The sequence below is a fragment of the Notamacropus eugenii genome, chromosome 1 (assembly GCF_028372415.1).
Source record: "Notamacropus eugenii isolate mMacEug1 chromosome 1, mMacEug1.pri_v2, whole genome shotgun sequence".
Lineage (NCBI taxonomy): Eukaryota > Metazoa > Chordata > Mammalia > Diprotodontia > Macropodidae > Notamacropus > Notamacropus eugenii.
In genome coordinates, this window is record NC_092872.1 from 4,951,472 (window position 1) to 4,973,997 (window position 22,526).

A 22,526-nucleotide genomic window follows, 5' to 3' on the forward strand; every position below is an offset into this window, starting at 1 on the left:
TGGGGGTCTGGAGAAAGCAACAGAAGTTTCTGGGGAGAAGGCATTCAGGAGGAGGGGTCCCTGGGGGGAACCAGTTGTGGGAGCTTCTCCTCCTCTCTCTAGCCTACCATCGCTGACTTCCTCAACCTAGCCTGGTGGACTTCAGCAGCAGCCTGGTGAGCCTCTGGACCAAGGATGGGGGAATGTCCACTTTACTGCTAAGGGAATGAAGTTTGGCTTCTCAGGGAGGCACAGGATGGGAGCAGCGGGCAGGATCTGAACAGGGCACCTCAGCCTGATTCCCTTTGGGCCCCCGTCTTCCGCAGGTCCTTGCTCCAGCAGCTTCTGTATGGACTCACCTATCATAGCTGGTTCCAAGCAGGTACTGTGCCACATGAACAAAGGGATGGGGTGGGAAAGGGGCTGGGTACGTTTGACCTGGGGGGACTTGGTAAGCATATAATTGCTGTCTTTAAGACTAGCATTTAGAAGAAGGTTTAGTCTTCTCTGCTTGGCCTCAGGAGGGCAGAACTAGATTTTGGCTTAACGTCAGGAAGACCATTCTAACTAATATCTAGAACTATCTAATATGGGACAGACAAACAGACTCCCTACATTGGGAGCTCCCTATCATGACAGATTCCTATCACTGGGAGTTTCATATATCATCTGGACAATCACCTGTCCAGTCACTACATGAAACTGAAGAAAAGGTACCTGCCCTGAGTGGGAGTGAGCTAGTCCTCGATGGCTCCCTAGGTCCTATCCCTATGATTTTATTTCTGAGGTTACCTCAGTTTGGGATGGGAGACAATGCAAGGCCATAGGATCCCTGGATAATCTCTGCTCTTAGCAGTTGCTATCCAGAGAGACAAAGGAATGAATTTCGAGAAGTAGGGAGTATTAAGGAAAGGGTTTGTAGAAGAAAGGAACAGATCAGAGCTTCAGGTCAAACTTGGGAATGTTCAGACTTGGAAAAGTCACTATTCTGCACCCCTTCCAGAAAATTGATACAAATACAAGGTGTCCCAAAAGTCTGTGTGCAGTTCTAATCTCTTCAAGCTTAGTTAAGCTTTTCTTATCAAAGCTTAATAATTTAAGCTATGACAGACTTAAGCTATGAAAGACTTTTTGGGTTGCCCTGTATTTATTTTCATTGCTAGAAAATAAGCCTGGTCCCAACACAGATACCTGGTTGGGGGCTGATGGTTGTGGGGAGAGGAGAGGGAGAAGGCAGTAAGAAAACTACCCAGACAAGAATCCATTTATCCCCATTGGAGGAGAGAGATTGAAAGAGTGAGCACTGGGCTTCAGAGCCTAAATCCTAATATGTGACCATGGGCTTTCCCTCTCCCTGGAGTCTCAGTTTCCCTCTCTGTAAAATGTGTACAATAATACTTGTGCTGCCTGTTCCTTACTGACTCATTGTGAGGGATACACTTTGTACATGGTGGAAGGGGTGGAGGGGGGTATTGTTATCACCAGGTTCCCTGAGAATCCCATTCTACAGGTAGCATCCCACTTGCCAAGCAGTAATCATCACTACCACCTAGCTCTTTCTCTTTGTCCAGACAATTATTTACCCCTGAGGAATATTTTAGGAGACTAGACTGGGCCCCCCTCAACAATGGGGCCTAGGCCAGGGACCACAGGTGAATGGGATCCAGTTACAGTTGGGATATGAAGGGTGTTGGAGGGGCTGGGGAGGAGACAAAGGGTCAGAGGGACTCACTCCCCAACCTCCAAGCAGAAGATGCAGCAGCTGAGGGCTCGGAGACCAGGGAGACCAGCTGCATCATGAAACAGACCCAGTATTACTTCAGCACCACCAACGCTTCCTACAACAGCATCATAGACTGCGGGAACTGCTCCAGGTCTGCACGGGCAGCTGGGGAGGAGGGAGAGAGGCTGGGGAAAGACGCTAGAAGAGTCCTCCACCAAGCACGGCCTCACATTGGCACATTCCTCCTGGGCCAAGACCACCAGGCTGGTGTGGATGCAGGAGCCCAGGGCTTGGTTTGGGGTGGGAGGGGAAAAGAGAAGAGGAGAGTTTCTAGTAACGCTATCTTCCACTCACCCCTGCCTTCGGTCCCATCCAGGCTGTTCCATGCCCAGAGACTGGCCAACACCAACCTGCTCTTTGTCGTGGCTGAGAAGCCCCTGTGCAACCAATGTGAATCGGGCAAACTTCTACAAGCAGAGAGGCGCTGTATCCTGGGCCACCCCTCTGGACCCCACCCCCCTGTCCCCTTCCTAGTTTAAATTTGAGATCAGACAAGTCTGACCCAAAAGATCCAGGCTCACTGGCAGCTCAGCCCAGAGACTGGGCATACCCATCCCCCACTATGTGCATGAATGCATATGTATCTCACACACACACAGACACACACACAAACACACACACAGCTTTTCTGTGCCACTGAATTCCTTGACTCGCCTCCCCCATGCCCAGCGGACGGGCCGGAGCAGTGTGAGCTGGTACAGAAGCCCCGATATCGGAAAGGACCTCACATCTGCTTTGACTACAATGCAACAGTAAGCAGAGAGACAGAAGGGTGAGGCAGTCATTGCAAAGATGCCCAGGGAGTGAGAATGGGAGATGAGTGACAGGGAAAAGGGAGTGAGGAAGCTGAGAGACAGAGATCTCCAGAATGCTCCTTCTCTCCACACCACCCCCAACCCCCTCACTCTCTCTGTGCCTACAGGAAGATACCTCAGACTGTGGTCGAGGAGCCTCCTTCAGAGCATCCCTGGGCATCCTGGTAGCCCTGCAGCTGCTGCTTCTCCTGGGCCTATCACCCCTGCCCCTGCCCTGGCCTCTCCACCTCTGAACACCACCCCCCAAAGCCCAGCCCTTTCACCTTAACAACCCTTCCCTTCTTGTTGTGCCCACCCCCCGCAGTCTGTGGGAGAGTGGACACTCTGGACTCTGGGTCCTGGGGTGTGTCCTCCTGTAGGCCCCACAGCCTCTGAGACCCCAATGCTATGTCTTACTGTTTTGCTGTCAAAAGATCACCCCAGCCCAACACCTGCCACCCCCTACCACCCTCACTCCAGGCACTGTGTATGCTGGTGCCAAAGGCACATGCTGTCCTGGGCCTGGGCTGGCCTGGGCTGGCCTGGGCTGGGCTGGCCTTGGGCTGGGCTGGCCTGGGCTGGGCTGGGCTGGCCTTGGGCTGGGCTGGCCTTGGGCTGGGCTAGCCTGGGCTGGGCTGGGCTGGGGGGAGCATCAACCCTCACAGTTGCCACTCTCACTCTCCATCCCCATGAGTTCACTCAGACTCACTGATTCTAAGGAAGGCTGGGACCAAGGTTCCTGTGACCTCAGTACCCCTGCCTTTTCCTCTTACCTCCGAGGACCTAGATACCCCAGAAAATGACTAGGGAACAGGGACTAGGAGGTTCAACTCTGGGGAAGGGGCAAGGGATTAAGGAAGCTATCTGACACAGGCCAGAGTCACCATGTGAGCTCAGCCCTTACTCTACACACACACACACACACACACACACACACACACACACACACACACACACACACACACACACACACACACACACACAATGTCAGAGTTGGAAGAGACCTCAGACCTCAGAGGTCATCTAGTCCAACCGGTACCTGACAGAGACATGTGTACACACAGATACATATAGAAGAAACAGAAATATATATACACACATGCATACAAAGAAATGTTACAGATTCACAGCATTGTAGTGTTCAAAAGGACGCAAACACACAAAAACACATGTATCAGTAGGGTGATAATCACAAAGCCTTATGTAAGGGGGGGGTGGGGAGGGCTTCATCTCTCTGGGGCTGAGCACTTGCCCCCTCTGTCTGTCCTTCCTCATCACCCCAATCTCCACTCCACCCCACCCCAGGAAATGCGCTCATACCCACCTGCTTCAGCTTCTTTCTCACCCTGCAGCACCCAGTTCAGTCCCGAGCCTGAATCCTTGTCCTCACCCTCAGGCTCGAAAGCTGAATGTCAAACTGTGCCAAATGCCAGGCCAGGCAATGAGTGGCTCCAAGGCCAACCCCTCCATCCCCTGTCCTCACCTAGCAGATGCTTCAACCTCCATCACTGCGTCAGGTGGACAATATCTTCCCTGCTCCAAACAAGTATTCAAATACACACACGCATACACACACTCATACACACACACACTTTCACCCACACACTCACTCTCTCTCTCACACACACACCAACCCTAGGCAGATGATGTTCAGACTCCCCCCAAACCTCAGCCTAAGGGTCCTGGCCACACCTGGCCATGGGAGCAGGTAGGATCCTACCCACACAGCACTCATCTTCTGCCTGGCTGCTGTACCATATCACATGTGCCCTCAAGAGAGCCTTCTGACCAGTGCCACTCCCTCCCTCCCCACTCACATAGGCAATCCTCGCCCTTAGGCTCCATATCCCCCTTCTTATTCTAGCCCTGCCTTCCTAGGGGTGACTTCAGCGGAGGAAGACACTGAAGGGACCACCCCTGACCCCTCAACCCTACACCCAGGGCCATATCCCCTCAGCAGGGCACCTGTGTACATTCTCCCCAAACCCTGAACAGGTGCTCACCCCACCAACCCCCACGATCTACTCTGAGGCCAAAATGCCCAGTCCCCAAGCTAGACACCATGCCCTCCCCACCACATCCCTACACACATAGACACTATCAAGCAGGGCCTGGGACAGGTAACTGGGGGGGCGGGGAGGGTCCAGTGCATTCCAACCCCATTCCCAAATCCTCCGGTGTGGGGAGGGGCAGGTCACTAAAGAGCAAGGGGGGAGGGTGGGAAGGTGTTTCCTCTAAAATGTGGAAAGGAGGGGGGGAAGGGATGATTCATTAATTAATGCTTCATTAATTAATGGTCCTGTCGCTTGTTGCTTTCTTAGTGTGTGTTGGTCCGTGCTGGTGCCCACTCGCTTGCCAGCTGTGTCTTGGGAGTGTGTGTAATTCTGTGGTTTAGTCAGGTGCTCACTGGAGAATTGAAAAAAAGAAAAAAGGAAAAAAAAACGAGGAAACCAAGGCGTATACAGAAATATAAATAAAGATATATAATATATATATTTTAAGTTTAAAAACAGAAAACTCAACAAAAGCCACCGGGTAGTTGTCCAAACACCACTGGGTCTGACTCAGCTCATCTCCCATCAGGCTCCCGGCCTCCTTTATCCGCTTCTCCTTCTCCCAACCGGGCCAAGGGAGAGGGGGGGCAGGAAGAGGTGCCAGGGGTCTTTTCCTTTTTTCTGCGTTGTTTTTTTTTTTGTACAGACAAGTCGGATACAAAAGCGACAAAAAAGATGAGACACTTTGTAAAATATCGTGTGTGTGATTCCTTGTAAAATATTTTCAAATTGTTTATTACAAAAAAATCAGTTATTAAATAATGTTCATATTTTCACTTCAAATCGTTCCCTTTCCATCCCACCAGCTTCGCCCCCCCACCTGAAGGTCTGGGGCTGGGGGGGAGGGAGGGGGGAGGGGAAGGCTCTGGTGGGAAAAGCAAAGCCCCCCAAGACCTCCCGGTCTGGGCCGAGACTCGAGGGGCAGCCCGGACTTGGGGAGCGCTGGGAAAGACGTGGGACCGTCGCGTGATGGGGAAAATCCCACCCAATTGGGGCGGGGGGGTAGACGATCTTCCTCCCTGCCCCCCCACCCCCCAGTCCTGCCGTCTGGACTCCTGCAGCCGGGGCAGAACCGGGCCGCCCATTCCCAACGCCGCCCCCTCGTGCATCCCTGGGGCCTCTCAGGAGCTGGGCCTGGGGCGGGAGAAGCGGGGAGCGTGTACCACCCACTCCCGACAACCAGCCACGGAGCCGGCCCCGCCCCAGGGCGGTCCGTCGGCCAGCAGATGGCCTTCAGTTCTCGCGGAAACTGCTCGACTCGGAGGGAGGGTGACCTCCTCTCTCTCCCCTCGCCTCGCTGCCGGCTACAGAACCACAATTCCCAACAGGCCCCTAGCCGGCGGTCCAATCGGCGCAGGCGCCGTCCTCACCGCCTCACACCGGGACGCGGACTCCAAGTCCCGTGGTGCCTCGGGGCGGAGGGACGCGGGGCGGCACGCTCCCGTTGCGCAGGCGCAGCGGCCTGTTTGTCGGCCCCGGAGGAGTCGGGAGCGGCTGCGGCTGTGGCGGCGGAGGAGGCCGCGGCCTAAGGGAAGCCGGTGGTGGAGCCGGCGACTGCAGCGGACTCGATCTCCAGGCCACACTCGGGCCCTCGGGGGTCCTCGGCGCTGAGCCCCGGCCCCGCGGAGGAAGACGGGAAGGGCGCCCCCCGGCGGCGGGCGGGCGGGCCGACCCGGGGCGGATGGGGGAGGCCGCGGCCTGAGGCCAGAGCCGGCCCGGCCCGCGCGGGGCCCGGCCCCGTGTCTAGGCCAGGCCCCCGGCCGCGGCCCGCAGTCCCCGGAAGATGCAGCAGCCGCAGCGGCCCGGGCTGGCGCTCGGGGCCGGGGCCCGCCTCCCCCTGGGCGCCGCCCTGGCCAGCGCCAGCGTGGTGGTGAAGGCCCTGTGCGCCTCGGTGCTGCTGCTCTACCTGCTGTCCTTCGCGCTGGACACGGGCGTGGGCCTGGCCGTGACGCCCGGCTACCTCTTCCCGCCCAACTTCTGGGTCTGGACCCTGGCCACGCACGGGCTGGTGGAGCTGCACGCGTGGGACGTGGCCCTGAGCCTGGCCACGGTGGTGGCGGCCGGCCAGCTGCTGGAGCCGCTCTGGGGGGCCCTGGAGCTGCTGGTCTTCTTCGCCGTGGTGAACGTGTCCGTGGGGCTGCTGGGGGCCTTCGCCTACCTCCTCACCTACATGGCCTCCTTCAACCTGGCCTATCTCTTCACCGTGCGCATCCACGGGGGGCTGGGCTTCCTGGGCGGGGTCCTGGTGGCCCTCAAACAGACCATGGGGGACAGCGTGGTGCTGAAGGTGCCCCAGGTGCGGATGCGCGTGGTGCCCATGCTGCTGCTCGTGGCCCTCGTGCTGCTGCGACTCACGCCTCTGGTGGAAAGCAGCGCCCTGGCCTCCTACGGCTTTGGGGTGCTCTCGGGCTGGGTGTACTTGCGATTCTACCAGCGCCACAGCCGGGGCCGGGGGGACATGTCGGACCACTTTGCCTTTGCCACCTTCTTCCCCGAAATCCTGCAGCCTGTGGTGGCCCTGGTGGCAAACTTGGTGCACAGTCTCCTCGTGAAGGTGAAGGTCTGCAGAAAGACCGTGAAGCGCTATGATGTGGGGGCGCCTTCCTCCATCACCATTAGCCTCCCGGGCACAGACCCCCAGGATGCTGAGCGCAGAAGGTAGGCTCACAGGGTCATAGATTTAGAAATCATCCGATCCAGTTCCCTGGATTTGCCAGGACAGGGTTCGGACCACAGTCCTCCATAATCAAGTTCCCAGTGCGCTTTCCACTCTGGGGTGTCATCAGGTCCTGTGGCCTGCTCTGAAACCTCAGGAACCTGAACCCAGTGCTTCTTCTAGGGACTTAGTTACAGACTCATTCCTATCACTTCTAAGCCTTCACTAAACATCCAGTTTTACATTGCCATTTTGTCCAGAGCTGAAGCTCTGACATAGAAACTACCATGCCCTCTTTCTTTTGGTGCCAGGAATCTAAAGAGAGCCGTAGATAGAATCTGATCGCTCTTGAGTCCAGGAGGAAGCTGAAGGACCACTTGTCCAGACTCATCTCAGGCTTGATTTAGGGGTTGAACTTGCCCCCTGAGATCCTGGGGGTTTTTTGCATGTAGGACTGCCAGGAGACCAAGTTCTTGTTCTGGCTCTACCAGGGCCTCAGCAGGTGACCTGGACTTTGCTCTTAGCCTGTCTCCTTGTTTAAAAAAAAATGGGATTTGCCTAGTCATGAAGAGAGTGAGCCACTGAGGTAGCATCGGAACCTAGAACTCTTTTCCATTGTGCTGACTTGGTGTCCTCAAAAGCCTGTATCCTCTCTATGGTCTCTCCAGTTCACACATTTTGCGAGTCTGAAGATTGTGTCAGTGCACCAGATGTAGGCCTAAGGCCTGTGTAAGGACCAGAACTCGCTCATCCCTAAGCTGTGCTGTAATTAGACAGTTTCTTTCCAATCTTGGGTTCACCTAAATATCCACATGCTCAGGCCTTGTCTGTAGGTTTGAAAGCTTGGGGTATTGCTAGAAAACTCCCTCTTGGCAGGTAAGGCTCACTGCTTCATTTGTCCCTTGAGCTCCCTAGGGAACAGACAGACCCATTGAACAAATCAGCTGTTTCTGCCTCCCCAGGGAAAACTGCTGTTTCACTTCCTGTAAACCAAGCTAGAGTTCAGCTATATTATTCATACTTGTATGAAGTCATAGCCTTCCCTTTCCCTCAGGTTATTAGCCTATAAGCAAGACAATCCCTCCACTGAACTACATCAGCGTCATATCTTACCCAACCTTCAAACTTCATTCTCGAGGATGATCACTTTGGAACAGTCAGCTGGGGTCAGAGGCCTAAAATAAGGATTTAGAAAGTACTTTCTTATACTTTCACTGATCTCCTGGGGAAGAAATTAAAATTCAGAAGAGAAATTCATTGGTCTGGATCACCCAGTGTCAGAACTGGGACAGGAATCCAGGTCCTCAGGACTCTGGTTTGCTCCAAGGAACACTTACTTAAACATGAAACCAGTTTCTTGGCAAGAAGTCAAGCTAAGTAGGTTGGCTTCATTTTTCATTTGAAGTTGAACTTCATTTCACTTATACTGGGAGGGTTGTGTGGCTTGGCTCTAGCATTTCTGTGTACCCAGAACAGAGGTCTGACCCAACCTCCCCTGGAGGTTAGGAGTCGGACCAGTAAACATCTTCCTTGAGCCTAAACCTGCTCCATCTCCTGAGGGAAAGATTCTTAGAATAGTATTTAAAACCCAGTTCCTAGTCCTCATCTTTCCCTCTCAGCATTCTTGTCCCCACCCAGGTGAGGCCAGGTACAAACTGGCTTTTTCCATCCCAGGCTGTGTGGCAAGGATGAACCTGACAATTACTTGTTCTTTACTGGCTGGGACCTTCAGGGACTGAAACTACCAACTGGGAAATGGAACAGATAACTTGTACTTCTGAGCAAGTTTGGCATATGTGTCCACAGAACACATACAGGAAGAGGGTTACCAGGCAGGTGAGGGTGGTAGCACTGTGGCCTTCACTACCTGCCCTTCCAGTTCCCAGCTGTCACTTGTTGGGTAAGCAGGTTTCTGCCAGCCCTTACTGGGTCTAGGGAGGCCATCAGGATCATGGGATACATTAGGGAAGGATAGATGAGCTACACCCCTACAGATCAGTCAGCAAGCCTATCTTACCAGCACCACATAGCTGAACTTCCTAATGGACCCCAATCCCTGGAGCTGCTCCGGCACATTCATTCACCTCTCAAGACAATCTTTAAGTTAGCCTCTCATCAGAGGACAAACTAGGTACTGGTCTGTGCTTCACAAGGAGGGTGTAATGGTGCTCTGTAAGCCCTGGGGTCTAATCTGGATACCAGCAGGTTCCAGAACCCCTGGACCCCAGGCTCCCCATCTCCAAAGTAGGAATAATAATACTTGTACAGCCTGTGTTTTAGAACTGTTGGAAGGAAAGTATTTTGCCAGTCTTAAAGTACTACAGAAATACCAGCTGTTAGTATGTCTGTGCCCCAAACTCAGAATGTCTAATAACTGCCTAGAGACCATCACCCTCCAGGGAAGGGGGTGGGAAATGACAAAAAAGGCAGGCAATGGAGCTCATTTCCCTCAGATGGAAACTCAAGCCCAGAAAGGGTTTTGCCCAAGTTCGTATAGGGAATAACAAAGCTCACATCAAAGGATGATGCCAAGACTCCTTCCTGTCCCAGAAACCTTGCACTGCTGTTTGTAACCTTAGGAAACTCCATCAGTCTGTGTTGAGACAATCGAGCCACTCTGACTGAAAGGGAAAACACCTGTCACAGCTTTGCCAGGTGGTCCCTCCCCTACAGACAAAGGAAAGGGAGGTTCTGTGTTCTCCCCCTTGGACTCCATACTGATGCCCAGGACTTAGAGGACCTTACTCTTTGCCCTGAGTGGGCCTGGGGGCAGGCTGCTCACTGGCAGGGGTACATGAAGGCTCAGCCAGCAGCTGTCTCAGAATGGGTGCACCAAAGCCCCGGGTGTAGCCGGAGGGACAGTGGACACTGGCAAGAGTGGCAAGAGTGGGGTTAGTTTCCCCTAAGTGATATCAGGTATACATGGTACAAGTGCTTTGGGATCTTCAAAGCCTGCAGCTGCTTTTGTCAGTCATACTTTCAAAGTCCCCTCAAGGGACCTTTCCTAACTTTGCTTTCTTGTTTCCCTCTCATCTCATCCATCTTAGCCCAAGGACCTCTCCTCACTACCCCCAGGGCCCAGAGATAGTATAGCTCAAGACCCGGAGGACATAGTCCAGAAGAGATTCTTCCAAACTCCCAGCACTGTAAGCCAGGGAGCTAGAGCCTCCCCAGTGCCTTCTTTAGCTAGGGAACTACCACTGCAGGAATGGCCTGTGCAGCAAGAGAGGGCCATAGTGTATAGTGCTTGATGTTTTTTATACATCCCTCTGATCTTCACACCAGCCGGATGGGGTTAGTATAAGTGTGCTCACTTTACAGATGGGAAGCCAAGCTCAGAGAGACTGTGACATGCCCCAAGTTACCCAAGCCTTATGCTGTGAAATCAGGGCAACATGTTTTTTTCTACCATCCATGGCAGCCAGCAGGGTGCTGGGCTGTATGCAGACTCAACACTGATTGGATTGACCTACAATGAAAGACTGCTTAGAAAAGGAACTAATGATTTTCAGAATGGCAGAGACATGAGGAAGGAGAATATAGTGGGGATATGAGCAGAGGTATGGACAAGACAGACCGTGGTCGTTGGAAGAGATTTCAGAAAAGCAGGTTCTAGGAGCCAGCATAGAGGTTTCCATGCAGCCAAGGCCTGGTCTTCCCGGTAATGGTCCCATGTCTTTTCTTCCACAGGCAACTGGCCCTGAAGGCCCTAAATGAGCGTTTGAAGCGTGTGGAAGACCAGTCAGCCTGGCCTAGCATGGATGATGAGGATGATGAGGCCATGAGCAAGGTGGACAGCCCCCTGCTCCCTGAGAAAAGCCCCAACCCCCCTGGAAAAGGAGCTGCCCCTGAATCCAGCCTGATCACCTTCGAAGAAGCCCCTCCCCAGCTGTAACCCAGACCTCCCAGCCCAAGGGCATAATTCCCTTTCCCCTGCCTGGTCAGTAGTCACACCATTTGGACCACCCTGCTGCCTCTCCTTATCTCCCTGCTCAGCCATACCCAGAAGCTGACTGTTTGCCAAGGAGAGAAGGCAAAGAGGAAAATCCTTTTAGGTCCATGGGGTCACACTGTCAGCACTCTGCTGATGCTTCTGGACAGGTGGCCCCTGCCAATGCTATGCCCTTAAGGCCTGGCTCACTCACCAGACAACCACTAAGTCCAGGAGCAGGGAGCACATGGCTTGAGGCCTGGCCCAAGATTCAGCCTCGAGATCACAGTTGACTGCTTTGTCAACTAGGCCCAATGGGGTAGCCCTACTCTGATTCTGTGGCAGACCTTTGTTGGTAGAGCAGTCTGTCTGCTGCCAGGCAAGGATTTGCCACAAAGAATTCTGGGGACTCAGGCCCAAGGCATTTCTGCCACCCTGCCATTCCTATCCCCTCCACTCTAGGGATGTGTTAGCATTGCAGTCTGGTTTTTCCTTGGTTGGGGTTGGGCAGTACATGAGTGAGGCTGAGAAAGCCTTCATCCCCAGGTCTGGGGTTTCTCCAGAATAGGGACTTCTGTTGGGGCTAAAATTCACGGGGGTGTTTTTTTAAAGGACCACTTGAATGGGGAGCCTGGACTCTCAGTATAAATAAAGCAGTTCTTTGAGGACCGGCTCCTGGTGGCTTTGTCCTGAGCACATGCCTCATTGAATGGTTTTTGAGGCACAGCCTCCCTCAACCCACAAGACTCTGCAAACTGCATCCTGGGTTGCTACTTTTGTTCTCTGCTACTCTGAAATTACTGGAATGGAGACGACCAACGCCCCCCATTCTCTTTTCTACTCTGTTTTCATCTTACCAACTTAATGTTTTTACTCCTTATTCCTCAAACCTCTACATTTTCCTTCTTGTGGCTTTCCATGACTCTGCTGGCCTCTGAAAGAAGAAATCTAACTTAGGACTGTTAACATCTTCTTGCTTGTGTCTTCTTGATCTTTTTTTCTTTGGAAGAGACCCAGCTACCGTGTGGTGAGAGGAGATAGATGCCAAGGCTTTACACTGACCATAGGTACCATTCTTTCTGTCCACTGTCCTCCACTTTGGGGGATCATCAGGTTAGCTCTTTTCACCATCTTGCCATACCCCATCCAGTTCTTGACCTCGTGGGCTATTGCAGTTGGGACTAACCTGCACAGAGGAAATTCTCGCAGTGGTTACTCCCATTCCTACCCTCGACTCATCCAGGACCAGTAAGATACCAATTACATGCACACACAGATGGATAGGTAGATAGAAGAGCTTTATAGGAAGTATAAGAACACATCTTTAACTCTTTCCTCTCCTGCCATCCCTGCTTTCGAGGAAATGGCAGGTTCTCCCCAGGTCTCCCTGACCTTTAGGCAAGGGGAAGCTGCTCTGTTCTCAGGAGCCAAGGCCTGACCGGGCAGCAAAGTCAACCCAAACTTCACTGCTGCCCCCAACCAAAAGGTGGTTGGCCTGGCCCAGACTGTTTCTGGCTCAGAGTTCTTCCCCAACCTCATTTCCCATAGTCGGTTTTTTTTTCCTTTTTTGCCAACACTGTTAAGAGTTTAAAACATGAGTATTAGAAGCAGGCAGGCTGCCAGCAGTCCATCCATGTGCTCACATGCCCCTTCAGAGGTGGCAGGAAGATGAAGAGATAAGAGTCTCTGTATGTGGGTACACAGCACCCTTCCTCAATTCCCATCTCTCCCATCTGTCCTCCAGAGGGAGGATGTATGACCCAGGCCTGCCTGGTATCAGGAGAGCCAACAGATTCCCAGCAACATTGTGAGCGGCTTTTTCTGGGCCGAATGCAGGACTACTGCAATGGAGAGATGGGGCAGGTGGATACTTTCCCCTTCATGGCTGGATCCTTTTGCGGTACAAGTAGGCATTGCTCACCTGATTCATGACCACCAGGCTGGTGAGAATGGGACAGAGAACAGCCAGGTACCAGGCACCACCTCCCAGTGTGGTGGTAAACCAGAGTGAGCTCATGCCCAAGAGGAGGCTAGCACTGCCCAGCAAGTAACCCACCAGCCCTGAGGTGGCATGATACAGCTTCAGCTTGGCCAGTGGCCATCGCGGGAGCAGTTTGGGATACAGCAGCACCAGCCCACCTGTGCACTGCATCCCAGCCCACATCACTGACAGCAGCCCTGCCCATCCATGCCATGTGGTCAGGTGAGCTTTGCCATGCTGTTCCTTGTTGTAGATGATCAGGCCCAAGCCCAGCAGGGCACACAGCAGGGCCAGCAGCTGAAGTGCCCAGTGGCATCGAGCCCGGCCCTTTCGAGAGAAGGATCGCAACAAGGAGCTCTCTGGGGAAAAGACCAGCAGCGCTTCCGTCATCAGGAAGGAGAACTGGGGAGACAAACAGGGCCAAGACATGAGCTCTAAAGCGAGCCAACTTTCAAAATAGTCAAGCTAATGAAAAGGACGCAGCACACGGAAGCCCAAGGAGCAGAGAAGCCAAACTTTTCTACCTGGCTCTGGAATTTGAGCTATGACTTGTTCACAATGGCTCAAATTACTTTCCTGATGAAATCCAACTCAAGGCAGCATCATGGATCTGCATTCCTTGGGCTCAGGCTGAGTTTAAATGGTGCAAAGGCTGGGGTAGGGCTAGCAATGGATCAAGCCTATGTTCCTAGAATGCACCTGCAGATGGTCGAGAGCTGACCCTACCACAAATTTTCCTTTATAATTCAACAAAATATTTCTTTGGTCTTTTTTGAAATATTACCTCAGTGCTTTACATACATACGCAGTCTTACTCCGTGTCACCAGTTTGGGACTAATATGAGACACATATCATTTCATCCTGTAAGAGCCAGCTAAATATGGACAGTATTTCAGGGAAAATTAGATGATATATAACAGGCTAAATGAAAAGGCTCCAGTGCATCTGGGTATATGAATGTACCAACTCTTTAAATGAACTAGTAAATGGCTCAGCAAACTGCAAATTTCTAATGCTAGGAACAAGCACAAATGACAGGAGCGGGCATGGGTGATGACAAGCGCTCATCCCAAGTCAGCCTCCCCTATGCCATACCCTCCTCCTCAAAATGCTGCCCCTCCCCCCATCCCCACAGGGCACCATCCAAGCCATAGAGGAAACAGAAAATAGGTTACTTACAGCCAAAGACATAAGCACGGGGTGCCAGGAGAACAGACCTGGAAGAAGGAGGAAGGCTGCAACCAAAAGTGGTCTAGAAACTGGGGTTAGGGGCATCAACTAAGATAAAGGAAAGGAGTTGAGGGCAGCAATATTATCTCCCTGCAGATAGGTACATAAGCCCCCCAACTGGGTAAAGTCTATCCTAGTTCCATTTGAGGAGGTTGAAAATGACTTTTCTCTGAGTAGCCATAGCCAGGTGTGCAGCTGGAAGAGCACTCCAGACCCCCATCTCCCAGAGGCCTTGCTGAACTGCTCCACAGGGAACATGGAACAGATCCTGGACCAAAACTTCACGCTACCCATTTTCCTACTAGGTCAGAATCCAATCAACAGAGATAAAACAATTGGAAAGAGTTTTCCGTCACCTGGAACCCCAGGCTGGCTCCACATTTCCAGCCCTCCCTCTCTCAACACTGACAGGCACCTACCCACGGAGTTAGGCACAACTTTCAAGAGATGCTGGAAGTAGCCCGACTGCCCTGGTCTAAGGACCCTAAAATCCACCACTGTGGCAAATATGGACCTGGTCAACCTTTCCTCCAGGGAGTGAGGACACAGCTTGCAGGGAGTGCGGAGAGTGGCCAAGCCACGACAAACAGGCCCAGCTGTAGGGCAAGTGAAAGATGATCTCCCAGTTTCCTTCAGGCTCTGTATCCGATGACCAGGATCCTCGTGCCTGGCCACACAGGTGGAGAATGACCCTTCCCCCACAGGCCGCGGGGAAGTGGCCACTGAGGCACGGATGGGGACATCTTGTCGGAGGACCCAGAAGTGGCTGGGACGGGTCACACAAGGTATGTCGGGGTCAGAAAGTTTGGCCAAAGGGTGTTTCTTGCAGGAATGCAGCTGGCTTCCGGCGAGCCAGACCCAAGCGGCCAAACCTCCCTGGGATCCCCTCCTGAGGCTGCCCTGGGGCTCTGGTCTAGGGCCCTCCTTCCCGAACCACCTCCTGGCCCTCGGCCCAGGGGTGCACTCCGAGCCCATCCCACTTACTAGAGCCGGGCCGGGCCAGCACAGCCACGAAGACAGTGAAGCCGAGAGCCACGAGGTGGGCGGCAGCCCCCGAGGCGGTGCGCAAGCCCCGGTAGATGCGCGACTCAGTCTCCACGGTCAGGGCCATGTCCCGCAGTGCCGAAATGGTCCTAGGGCTCGGGGCCCAAAAGCCGTCCCCCGGGGAGATCCTCGCAGCCTCTCGGGACCTGGTCGGAACAGAGAGGCCGACGTCACCCACACCAGGACAGGCGAGTCAAGGGGAAAGGAGACCGACAAGTGGGACGCTCCCAGGTAGGATGCTGAAGGGCCGTGGGGACTACGAATTCCAAGATGCACCGCGCTGGCGCCGGCCCAGGAAAGCCTAACGTCGAAGGCAGGGCACAGTGGGAAGAGTAGTTCTCTAGCCACAGGTGGGTTACTCGACCAGAGTTCTAGGCAATCGAGAAGCATTGTGGGAATTGTAGTTAGCCCCCTCACCCCGCGACCACAGGCCCACCACGCGCCGCAGACTTCAGTGGGGCAACCCGTAACCATTCTGGAATCCCCTCAGCTCACCTGCCAATCGGCCCACTGCCTTCCAGCTTCTAACAGGAAGTGCCGGGAAACAGCTATTGTACCGCCTACGCGAAAGGGACTCCCTTCACTTCCGGGTGAGACTTCCTCCCGTCCGGAACTAGGCCAACAAGAGTCCCTGGATCCCTCCACTTAGGACGCAGTGCGCAGGCTCCCGGTCTTCTGGGAAGTGGGTGGGGCGAGGGAAGGCTCGTCCGCTGGCTTGCTACTGCGCAGGCGCTCGCGGGAGCCGGCTCCGTGTTTGCACTCACTCAGGTACGGTTTTGGCTGGGGTCGGGCCCGTGGGAGGTGCCAACCCCGCGTGGTCCCGGGAGGCTCCTGAAGCCGGGGGGGCTCGGGTCGGCAGGGCCAGCATCCGCCCCCCGGACGTGGGGAAACTGAGGCCAGCGTCGCGTCTTTCCCTCTGTAGCGCCTCCGGGGGCCGGGCTGGGGCTCCGTGCCCCGGCCCTGGGGGTCTCTGCGGGGTCTCCGCACCCCAGCCCGCCGCCATGGGGAGCAGCAGCAGGATCGAGTGCATCTTCTTCAGCGAATTCCACCCCACGCTGGGCCCCAAAATCACCTACCAGGTAGGCGCGGGGCGGGGCGGGGCGGGGCCGGGCGGAGGGCGGGGCCAGGCCGCCGCCCCCCACGAGCCACCAGGGGCTGCCCCTCCAGGTCCCCGAAGACTTCATCTCCCGGGAGCTGTTTGACACCGTGCAGGTGTACGTCATCACCAAGCCGGAGCTGCAGAACAAGCTGATCACTGTGTAAGCCCCGGGATGGGCCGGGGTCCGCCAGGGAGACTTGGAGGGGTCTGCCCCCCGCCTTCCACCCCCCTCGGGACAAGCCCGGGACTAGACAGCCTGCCATCACCTTCTCTCCACTACGCCCACCCCCCTCCTCACCACCGGACTCGCCACCTCCAGCCTCTTTCCTCCCCGTAGCGAGTTTATATTTATAAACCACAGATCTGATCGCATCCCTCTCCAGGGCTTCCCTCCAGGCATCTAAAGTTAAATAGAAATGTATATGTACGTCTGTGGCATTTACGGTCCTTCACGAGCTTCCTTCAGCCAGTATTTTCATATCCAGTTCACATCACTGGCCCTCATGCACTCTCTTCTAGCCAAAAAACTAGCTTGTTCGGCTTCTATCTAAAGGTGATGCTCCATCTCCTGTCTGTGTCTGCTCTACCCTGGGCTCCCTTCATAATTCAGTTGAAGGCCATGTCCTACAAGAGGCCTTTCACCATTTCCCCTGTTGCTTGTGCTGGCCAAATGCCTTGGTGTTTATTTTTCATTCATGTGGCACTTACTTATACATACACATTTCCCCTAGTAGAATATAAGCTCTTTGGAGGCATGACTGTTGGAGTTTTTTAACAGTGTCTTTATATCCACAGTGTCTGACACATAGTAGGTGTTTGATGTTTATTGAATAGAAAAATGCTTTTTGGAAGAAAAATTTGGGACAGAGATCACTTTTAACAGACTGGGGAGGAATCAAGGATGGTTTCACAGAAGAAGTATCACCTGATCTGGACCTTGAGTGGAACGTTGAGAGTGTGTACATTCCTTGACACAGGCAAAATCAGACTAGGAAACAGCCCAGCTTGTCTGGAGCAGAAAATATATAAAGGGAAATGATGTGAAATGAAGCGGAAGCATGGGTTGCACCCAGATTCTTGAATGCCAAGCAAAAGGAAGTTATATTTTATCCTTTCGGGAAGAGGATTTTGAGGAAAAGAGTGGTTTGATCAAAGCTAAGCTCTCGAGTAGTCACTCTGGCAGACTGCAGGATTGGTTAGATGGGGAGACTTAAAGTCCGAGAGACAGTTAGAAATACCATAATCACCTTGGCAGAAACTAAGCAGGGTCCGGACCAAGGTATTGCCAGGAGAGGCAAATGAGAAATATCACAGGGGCCCTGAACCACAAACCTAGTGAGGTCTTCTGAGGCCCAGCTCCTCTCCTATTCTGTAAGAGGTTTTCCAGAAGGGAGAGGGGTGACCTGAGAGAGGCACCTCCCACCCCTCTGTGCTGACTCTGCTTCCTGCTTAGGACAGCCATGGAGAAGAAGCTGATTGGCTGCCCCGTGTGCATTGAGCACAAGAAGTACAGTCGAAATGCACTGCTCTTCAATCTGGGCTTCGTGTGTGATGCCCGAGCCAAAACCTGCGCCCTGGAGCCCATAGTTAAGAAGTTGGCTGGCTACCTCACCACACTGGAGGTCAGGACCTGCCCCACCTAGCCCCTGGTATGCCCAGCTCCTTGGGGGCCCAAGCCCCAGTGCACTGAACCATGGTCCTGGTTCTCCTAGGGTAACTCAGCTTGGGTGGTAGAGAGAGGCACAAAGTCCTACTCCATACTCATTGAGTTGAAAGAGACTCAAAGACCACTGTTTCCTAGACACAAAACTGATGCCCAGGCAGGGAAAAGACTTAGGCTCCTGTGAACATGAATTTAAAGCTAGAAGGGAACAGAGATCATTTAGTGCAACCCTCTTTCCCCAAGCTCCAAGACATTCAGTGATTTGCCCAAAGCCAAACAACTAAAATGTGTCAGAGGCAGATTGGAGTTTTTTAAACCATACCAATCATGAGTGAAATGGGGCACCAAGGAATCTGCCTTCCCTGCTTGCTGTTTACCTTGATGGGCCTCATGGCAGCTCCCCTTTTCCATCACATTTTCCCTTGTAGCTGGAGAGCAGTTTTGTGTCCACAGAGGAGAGCAAACAGAAGCTAGTGCCCATCATGACCATCCTCCTGGAGGAGCTCAATGCCACAGGCAGATGCACCCTGCCCATAGGTAAGACCCCTGCATCCAGTCCAGCCTCCAGAGAAGGGCTGCTTGCACACTCTTGCCCAAATAAAAACAGAATTCAAAACTGTCCACACAGAGTCCCAAAAGATATGTGAAAAGATTTCGGCAGATCCATGAACTTTAATGAGAAGTAAAAGACATTTACCATTTCCTCCGATTATTTAAAAACGTGACTCTGAGAAGGGGTCTGTAGGCTTCCCCAGACTGCCACGGGGAACTCCACCTTATAGGCACAAAGCTTTGTGAAGGGAGAAGAGGGTGTGCCTCACCGTGAGGAGTATGACACCCAAAGGACAGGTCCTAAGTTAGGTCACAGACTGAAGTAAGTAGAGAAAGCCAGAAAAGAAAGGAGCTCCAAAATCTGGGGCCCAGACAGTGAACTTGGTGAGGATGGGCTGAGGGAAGGGCCCCCAGAGGCCTTGGTTCTGATGCTAGTTCTGCAGAGAACTCCATGTTTGCTCTCTACCAAGTGATTGTACCTTTGGAGTCATCAGCTTCCCTGTGCAGTGGGGTTTTTCATCCCTAGCTTTTCTACCGTGTCTGGGGAGAGAATGGGGGAAGATTCTCCCAGGATCCTAGACATTAGAGGTCATCCAGCCTTCTTCTGACCCCATCCCCATTATTTTGTAGAGGAAGAAGCAGGCAAAACCCAAATCTTATCGAGCCCTGGTTTCACCACCTAAGAAACAGGACTGGACTTTTCTGTGGCCACACAGCAAGTTAGTGATAGAGTATCAGTATGAACCTAGATCTCTGCCTCCTGGGCCATCATTCTTTCTACTGCACCATACTTTGGCATACAGAAGTGCTTTGAAAAGTATAAGCCTTTAGCAATCATGTGTGTGCAGCCTCGTATCCTTCTGGAAGGCTTCCTGGAATTCCTGTCATCTTCCTCTACAGATGAATCTAATACCATCCACCTGAAGGTCATTGAGCAGCGGCCTGATCCCCCCATAGCCCAGGAGTATGACGTACCTGTTTTTACCAAGGACAAGGATGAGTTCTTCAACTCCCAGTGGGATCTCACCACGCAGCAAGTATGGCCACCTGCTCAGGGTGCCTCTGGTCAGCCAAGCTTCTCTCTCAATCCTTCTGGGCAGTGGGGTACACAAATTGAACTCAGTGATGACATGACCACCTTCTCTAGATCCTGCCCTATATCGATGGCTTTCGACACATCCAGAAAATTTCTGCTGAGGCTGATGTGGAGCTCAATCTTGTGAGGATTGCCATTCAGAACCTGTTGTGAGTGAGCCAAGGACCAAGAGATGGATGGGGGAAAGAAAGGCACTAAGACCTGGGCACTACCAGTATCTGCCCTCCCCACCTCTCCCATTTACTAGATCTTCCCCCCTCTGTTGAGACCCCACAGATGTTATCACCCAGTTGAGAATACCTTAGCTAGGGGGTGGTGCTCATTGAGGTGTGTCTCCTGCAGGTACTATGGGGTGGTGACCCTGGTATCCATCCTCCAGGTAAGAAGGGGAACAGAGGGAGGAACGTTGTGTTTGGGAATGGAAGAGGATTTCCACTTCAGAGCATGACCTGAAATCAAGATGATAGTGCCCACTAAAAGCATAAGAAGAATGGGAAATGGAATTCCCAGTGGGAGTGGGGAATGGCCTGTGTGCATGGCTAGAGCAGACACAGAACTGGTTGTATGGCTGGAGAAACTGAGGCCCAGAAGGGAAAGGCCTTGTTTGAAGGGACACAGCCAGTATTCGGCAAAACTGAGGATTAGAACTCAGCTTTCCTAGTTTGGGTTTTTTTTTCAATGATGCAAATTTATTGGCTCCTTAAGACCATCCAATCTAACGTATTAATTTTTACTAATGGACAGTGGGGCCCAAAAAGCATGAGATTTGTCTAAGGTCACATAGCCATTCAGTAGCTGACTCATAGTTGGGAGCCAGTGGGTACCTTAGGCCTCACTCCATCTTTCCCTCTCCAGTATTCCAATGTGTACTGCCCCACACCCAAGGTTCAGGACCTGGTGGATGATAAGGCACTACAAGAGGAATGTCTGGCCTACGTCACCAAGCAAGGTATGGGAAGATGGGGAAGGATGAGGGCAAAGACACAGCTTCCAGGGCAACTGATTCCCTTACAGCAGCGTCTCTGGACAAACCTAAAGAAGCCACAGCCGGTAACAGTCCAGAAATTCCTAAAGCATTTTGACGTTCAAAAATCACTTAGCTCACAAACTTCTCTATAAGCAGTAGTATTCCCATTTTATGGATAAGGAAAGTGAGGCACAGAGTTTCAAGTGACTTGCCTGTGGTCATACAACTAAGAAGTGTTGGCACCAGTATTCAAATCCTGGTCTCTCCAAATTCTACTATGCAAAGGTGCCTTTACCAGAATGATAGAGAAGAAATGCTAATTCCATGCCCTCCCAACTGCCCCTCAAACTGCCCTGAGGCCCAGAATGATAGTGAGGAGCCCCAGGTACAGGGGCCACCAGCTTGCTATCTCCATCTCCATTCACAGGTCACAAGCGAGCCAGCCTCCGAGATGTCTTCCAGCTCTACTGTGGCCTCAGCCCAGGCACCACTGTCCGGGACCTCATCGGCCGCTATACCCAACAGCTACAGCACGTGGATGAAAGGTCAGTGAGGGTGCTGCCCTGACCTCAGAGCTGGGAGTGGGGACCAGAGATAGTAGTGGGTTCCCCCACCCCAAGGCTCCAAGCCTAGGGGCCTCTATTGGCCAGAGGAACACATGGGAGAGGGGTGCCTCACTTGTTTAGGGAAGGCCCCTTTCACAACAGCCCTGGCAGGAAGGCATTTGACCATCAGGGCATGAAAACTTGGAGCAGAGCTGGTGGTATTTATCCAGCATTGGTCCTGGCTGATAGCCAGCGCAGGCTTTATAACAGTGGAAGAAACTGAGGCTCTGAAGAGGGGACTGCCCAGCACACCTTCCACTCCACCCTGGGGCCTCACCTGCAGGGCTGCTGATTTCCAAATCTAACTCTTTCACACCTTTCCTGCTCTGGGCCTCAGTTTCCCCCACGTTCAGCCCTCTCAGAGGTCACCTGCCTCGGAGTCAGTGGTGCTGACCCTTAGTAGTTTCCTGGGGAGGTGACCCTGGCCCCCGGCCCTCCCACCCCCCACCAGGAAGCTGATCCAGTTCGGGCTGATGAAAAACCTGATGCGGCGCCTACAGAAATACCCGGTGCGCATCACTGCGGAGGAGCGCAGCCACCCGGCCCGCCTCTACACGGGGTGCCACAGCTACGACGAGATCTGCTGCAAGACGGGTGGGAGGAGGGGCCCGGGAGGCTGCAGAGGGAGGCCCTGGGGTGGGAGGGGGGACCCGGGGGACTGCAGGGGGGACCCGGGCTGGGAGGGGGGGCCCGGGAGGCTGAAGAGGGAGGCCCTGGGGTGGGAGGGGGGACCCGGGGGACTGCAGGGGGGGGCCCGGGAGGCTGCAGAGGGAGGCCCTGGGGTGGGAGGGGGGACCCGGGGGACTGCAGGGGGGGCCGGGGGGCTTCAGGGGGGGCCCGGAGGACTGAAGGGGGGGCCGGGGCAGCTGCAGGGGGGGCTCTGCCAGTGAGCCGCTGCCCCCCACACATCCTCCTAGGAATGAGCTACCGCGAGCTGGACGAGCGCCTGGACAACGACCCCAACATCATCGTCTGCTGGAAGTGAGGCCCCCTGCACCTGCGGGGCCACGGGAGCCCCCCGCCTGCACCTGCGGGGCTGGGGGGCGGCCGGGGCCAGGGCAATAAAGAGTCTTGTCAGCCCTCCTGCTCCG

General features: G+C 53.7%; 4 protein-coding genes across 6 annotated transcripts in view; 3 read left to right on the plus strand and 1 right to left on the minus strand.

Annotated features, from left to right (window-relative positions):
• Positions 1-4,746, plus strand: part of CACNA2D2 (calcium voltage-gated channel auxiliary subunit alpha2delta 2) — a 430,484-nt gene extending 425,738 nt beyond the window's left edge. For both annotated transcript variants that reach the window (XM_072650522.1, XM_072650523.1), the window contains 6 exons: positions 103-155; positions 306-361; positions 1,730-1,853; positions 2,079-2,188; positions 2,432-2,514; positions 2,685-4,746. In XM_072650522.1, the coding sequence (XP_072506623.1) occupies positions 103-155; positions 306-361; positions 1,730-1,853; positions 2,079-2,188; positions 2,432-2,514; positions 2,685-2,810 (552 nt within the window). In that variant the 3' untranslated portion in view covers positions 2,811-4,746. The remainder of the gene's footprint in view (positions 1-102; positions 156-305; positions 362-1,729; positions 1,854-2,078; positions 2,189-2,431; positions 2,515-2,684) is intronic.
• A 1,647-nt stretch (positions 4,747-6,393) lies between these two features.
• On the plus strand, positions 6,394-11,862 carry TMEM115 (transmembrane protein 115). The gene is made up of 2 exons (XM_072650559.1): positions 6,394-7,268; positions 10,957-11,862. Exons 1-2 carry the CDS (start codon positions 6,394-6,396, stop codon positions 11,159-11,161), a joined length of 1,080 nt encoding a protein of 359 aa, XP_072506660.1. The 3' UTR covers positions 11,162-11,862.
• A 616-nt stretch (positions 11,863-12,478) lies between these two features.
• CYB561D2 (cytochrome b561 family member D2) lies at positions 12,479-16,075 on the minus strand. The gene is made up of 4 exons (XM_072650577.1): positions 15,949-16,075; positions 15,394-15,599; positions 14,359-14,396; positions 12,479-13,580 (listed from the first exon to the last, which is right to left on the minus strand). Exons 2-4 carry the CDS (start codon positions 15,518-15,520, stop codon positions 13,077-13,079), a joined length of 669 nt encoding a protein of 222 aa, XP_072506678.1. The 5' UTR covers positions 15,521-15,599; positions 15,949-16,075; the 3' UTR covers positions 12,479-13,076.
• Positions 16,076-16,130: 55 nt separating this feature from the next.
• NPRL2 (NPR2 like, GATOR1 complex subunit) lies at positions 16,131-22,520 on the plus strand. Of its 2 annotated transcripts, none has more exons than XM_072650568.1 (12): positions 16,131-16,221; positions 16,376-16,532; positions 16,621-16,712; positions 18,006-18,174; positions 18,644-18,752; positions 19,668-19,804; positions 19,915-20,012; positions 20,206-20,242; positions 20,719-20,812; positions 21,258-21,375; positions 21,887-22,029; positions 22,353-22,520. In XM_072650568.1, the coding sequence occupies exons 2-12, from the start codon at positions 16,455-16,457 to the stop codon at positions 22,418-22,420; spliced, it is 1,143 nt and encodes a 380-aa protein (XP_072506669.1). In that variant the 5' UTR covers positions 16,131-16,221; positions 16,376-16,454; the 3' UTR covers positions 22,421-22,520. The 2 variants fall into 2 exon arrangements, with proteins under 2 accessions (XP_072506669.1, XP_072506665.1); XM_072650564.1 differs by having other exon boundaries at positions 18,011-18,174.
• The last annotated feature ends 6 nt before the right edge of the window (positions 22,521-22,526 follow it).

What these genes read in the sequence shown, in the direction of transcription:
- TMEM115 (XM_072650559.1), top strand. Translation starts at nt 6,394, where the DNA reads ATGCAGCAGCCGCAGCGGCCCGGGCTGGCGCTCGGGGCCGGGGCCCGC. An exon ending in CAGGATGCTGAGCGCAGAAG is followed by an intron (nt 7,269 to 10,956) that starts GTAGGCTCACAG and finishes TTTCTTCCACAG; the next exon opens with GCAACTGGCCCTGAAGGCCC.
- CYB561D2 (XM_072650577.1), bottom strand. Translation starts at nt 15,520, where the DNA reads ATGGCCCTGACCGTGGAGACTGAGTCGCGCATCTACCGGGGCTTGCGC. An exon ending in GCTGGCCCGGCCCGGCTCTA is followed by an intron (nt 14,397 to 15,393) that starts GTAAGTGGGATG and finishes TCCTTCTTCCAG; the next exon opens with GTCTGTTCTCCTGGCACCCC. An exon ending in CCGTGCTTATGTCTTTGGCT is followed by an intron (nt 13,581 to 14,358) that starts GTAAGTAACCTA and finishes TTGTCTCCCCAG; the next exon opens with TTCTCCTTCCTGATGACGGA.
- NPRL2 (XM_072650568.1), top strand. Translation starts at nt 16,455, where the DNA reads ATGGGGAGCAGCAGCAGGATCGAGTGCATCTTCTTCAGCGAATTCCAC. An exon ending in CAGAACAAGCTGATCACTGT is followed by an intron (nt 16,713 to 18,005) that starts GTAAGCCCCGGG and finishes CTTCCTGCTTAG; the next exon opens with GACAGCCATGGAGAAGAAGC. An exon ending in CAGATGCACCCTGCCCATAG is followed by an intron (nt 18,753 to 19,667) that starts GTAAGACCCCTG and finishes CTTCCTCTACAG; the next exon opens with ATGAATCTAATACCATCCAC.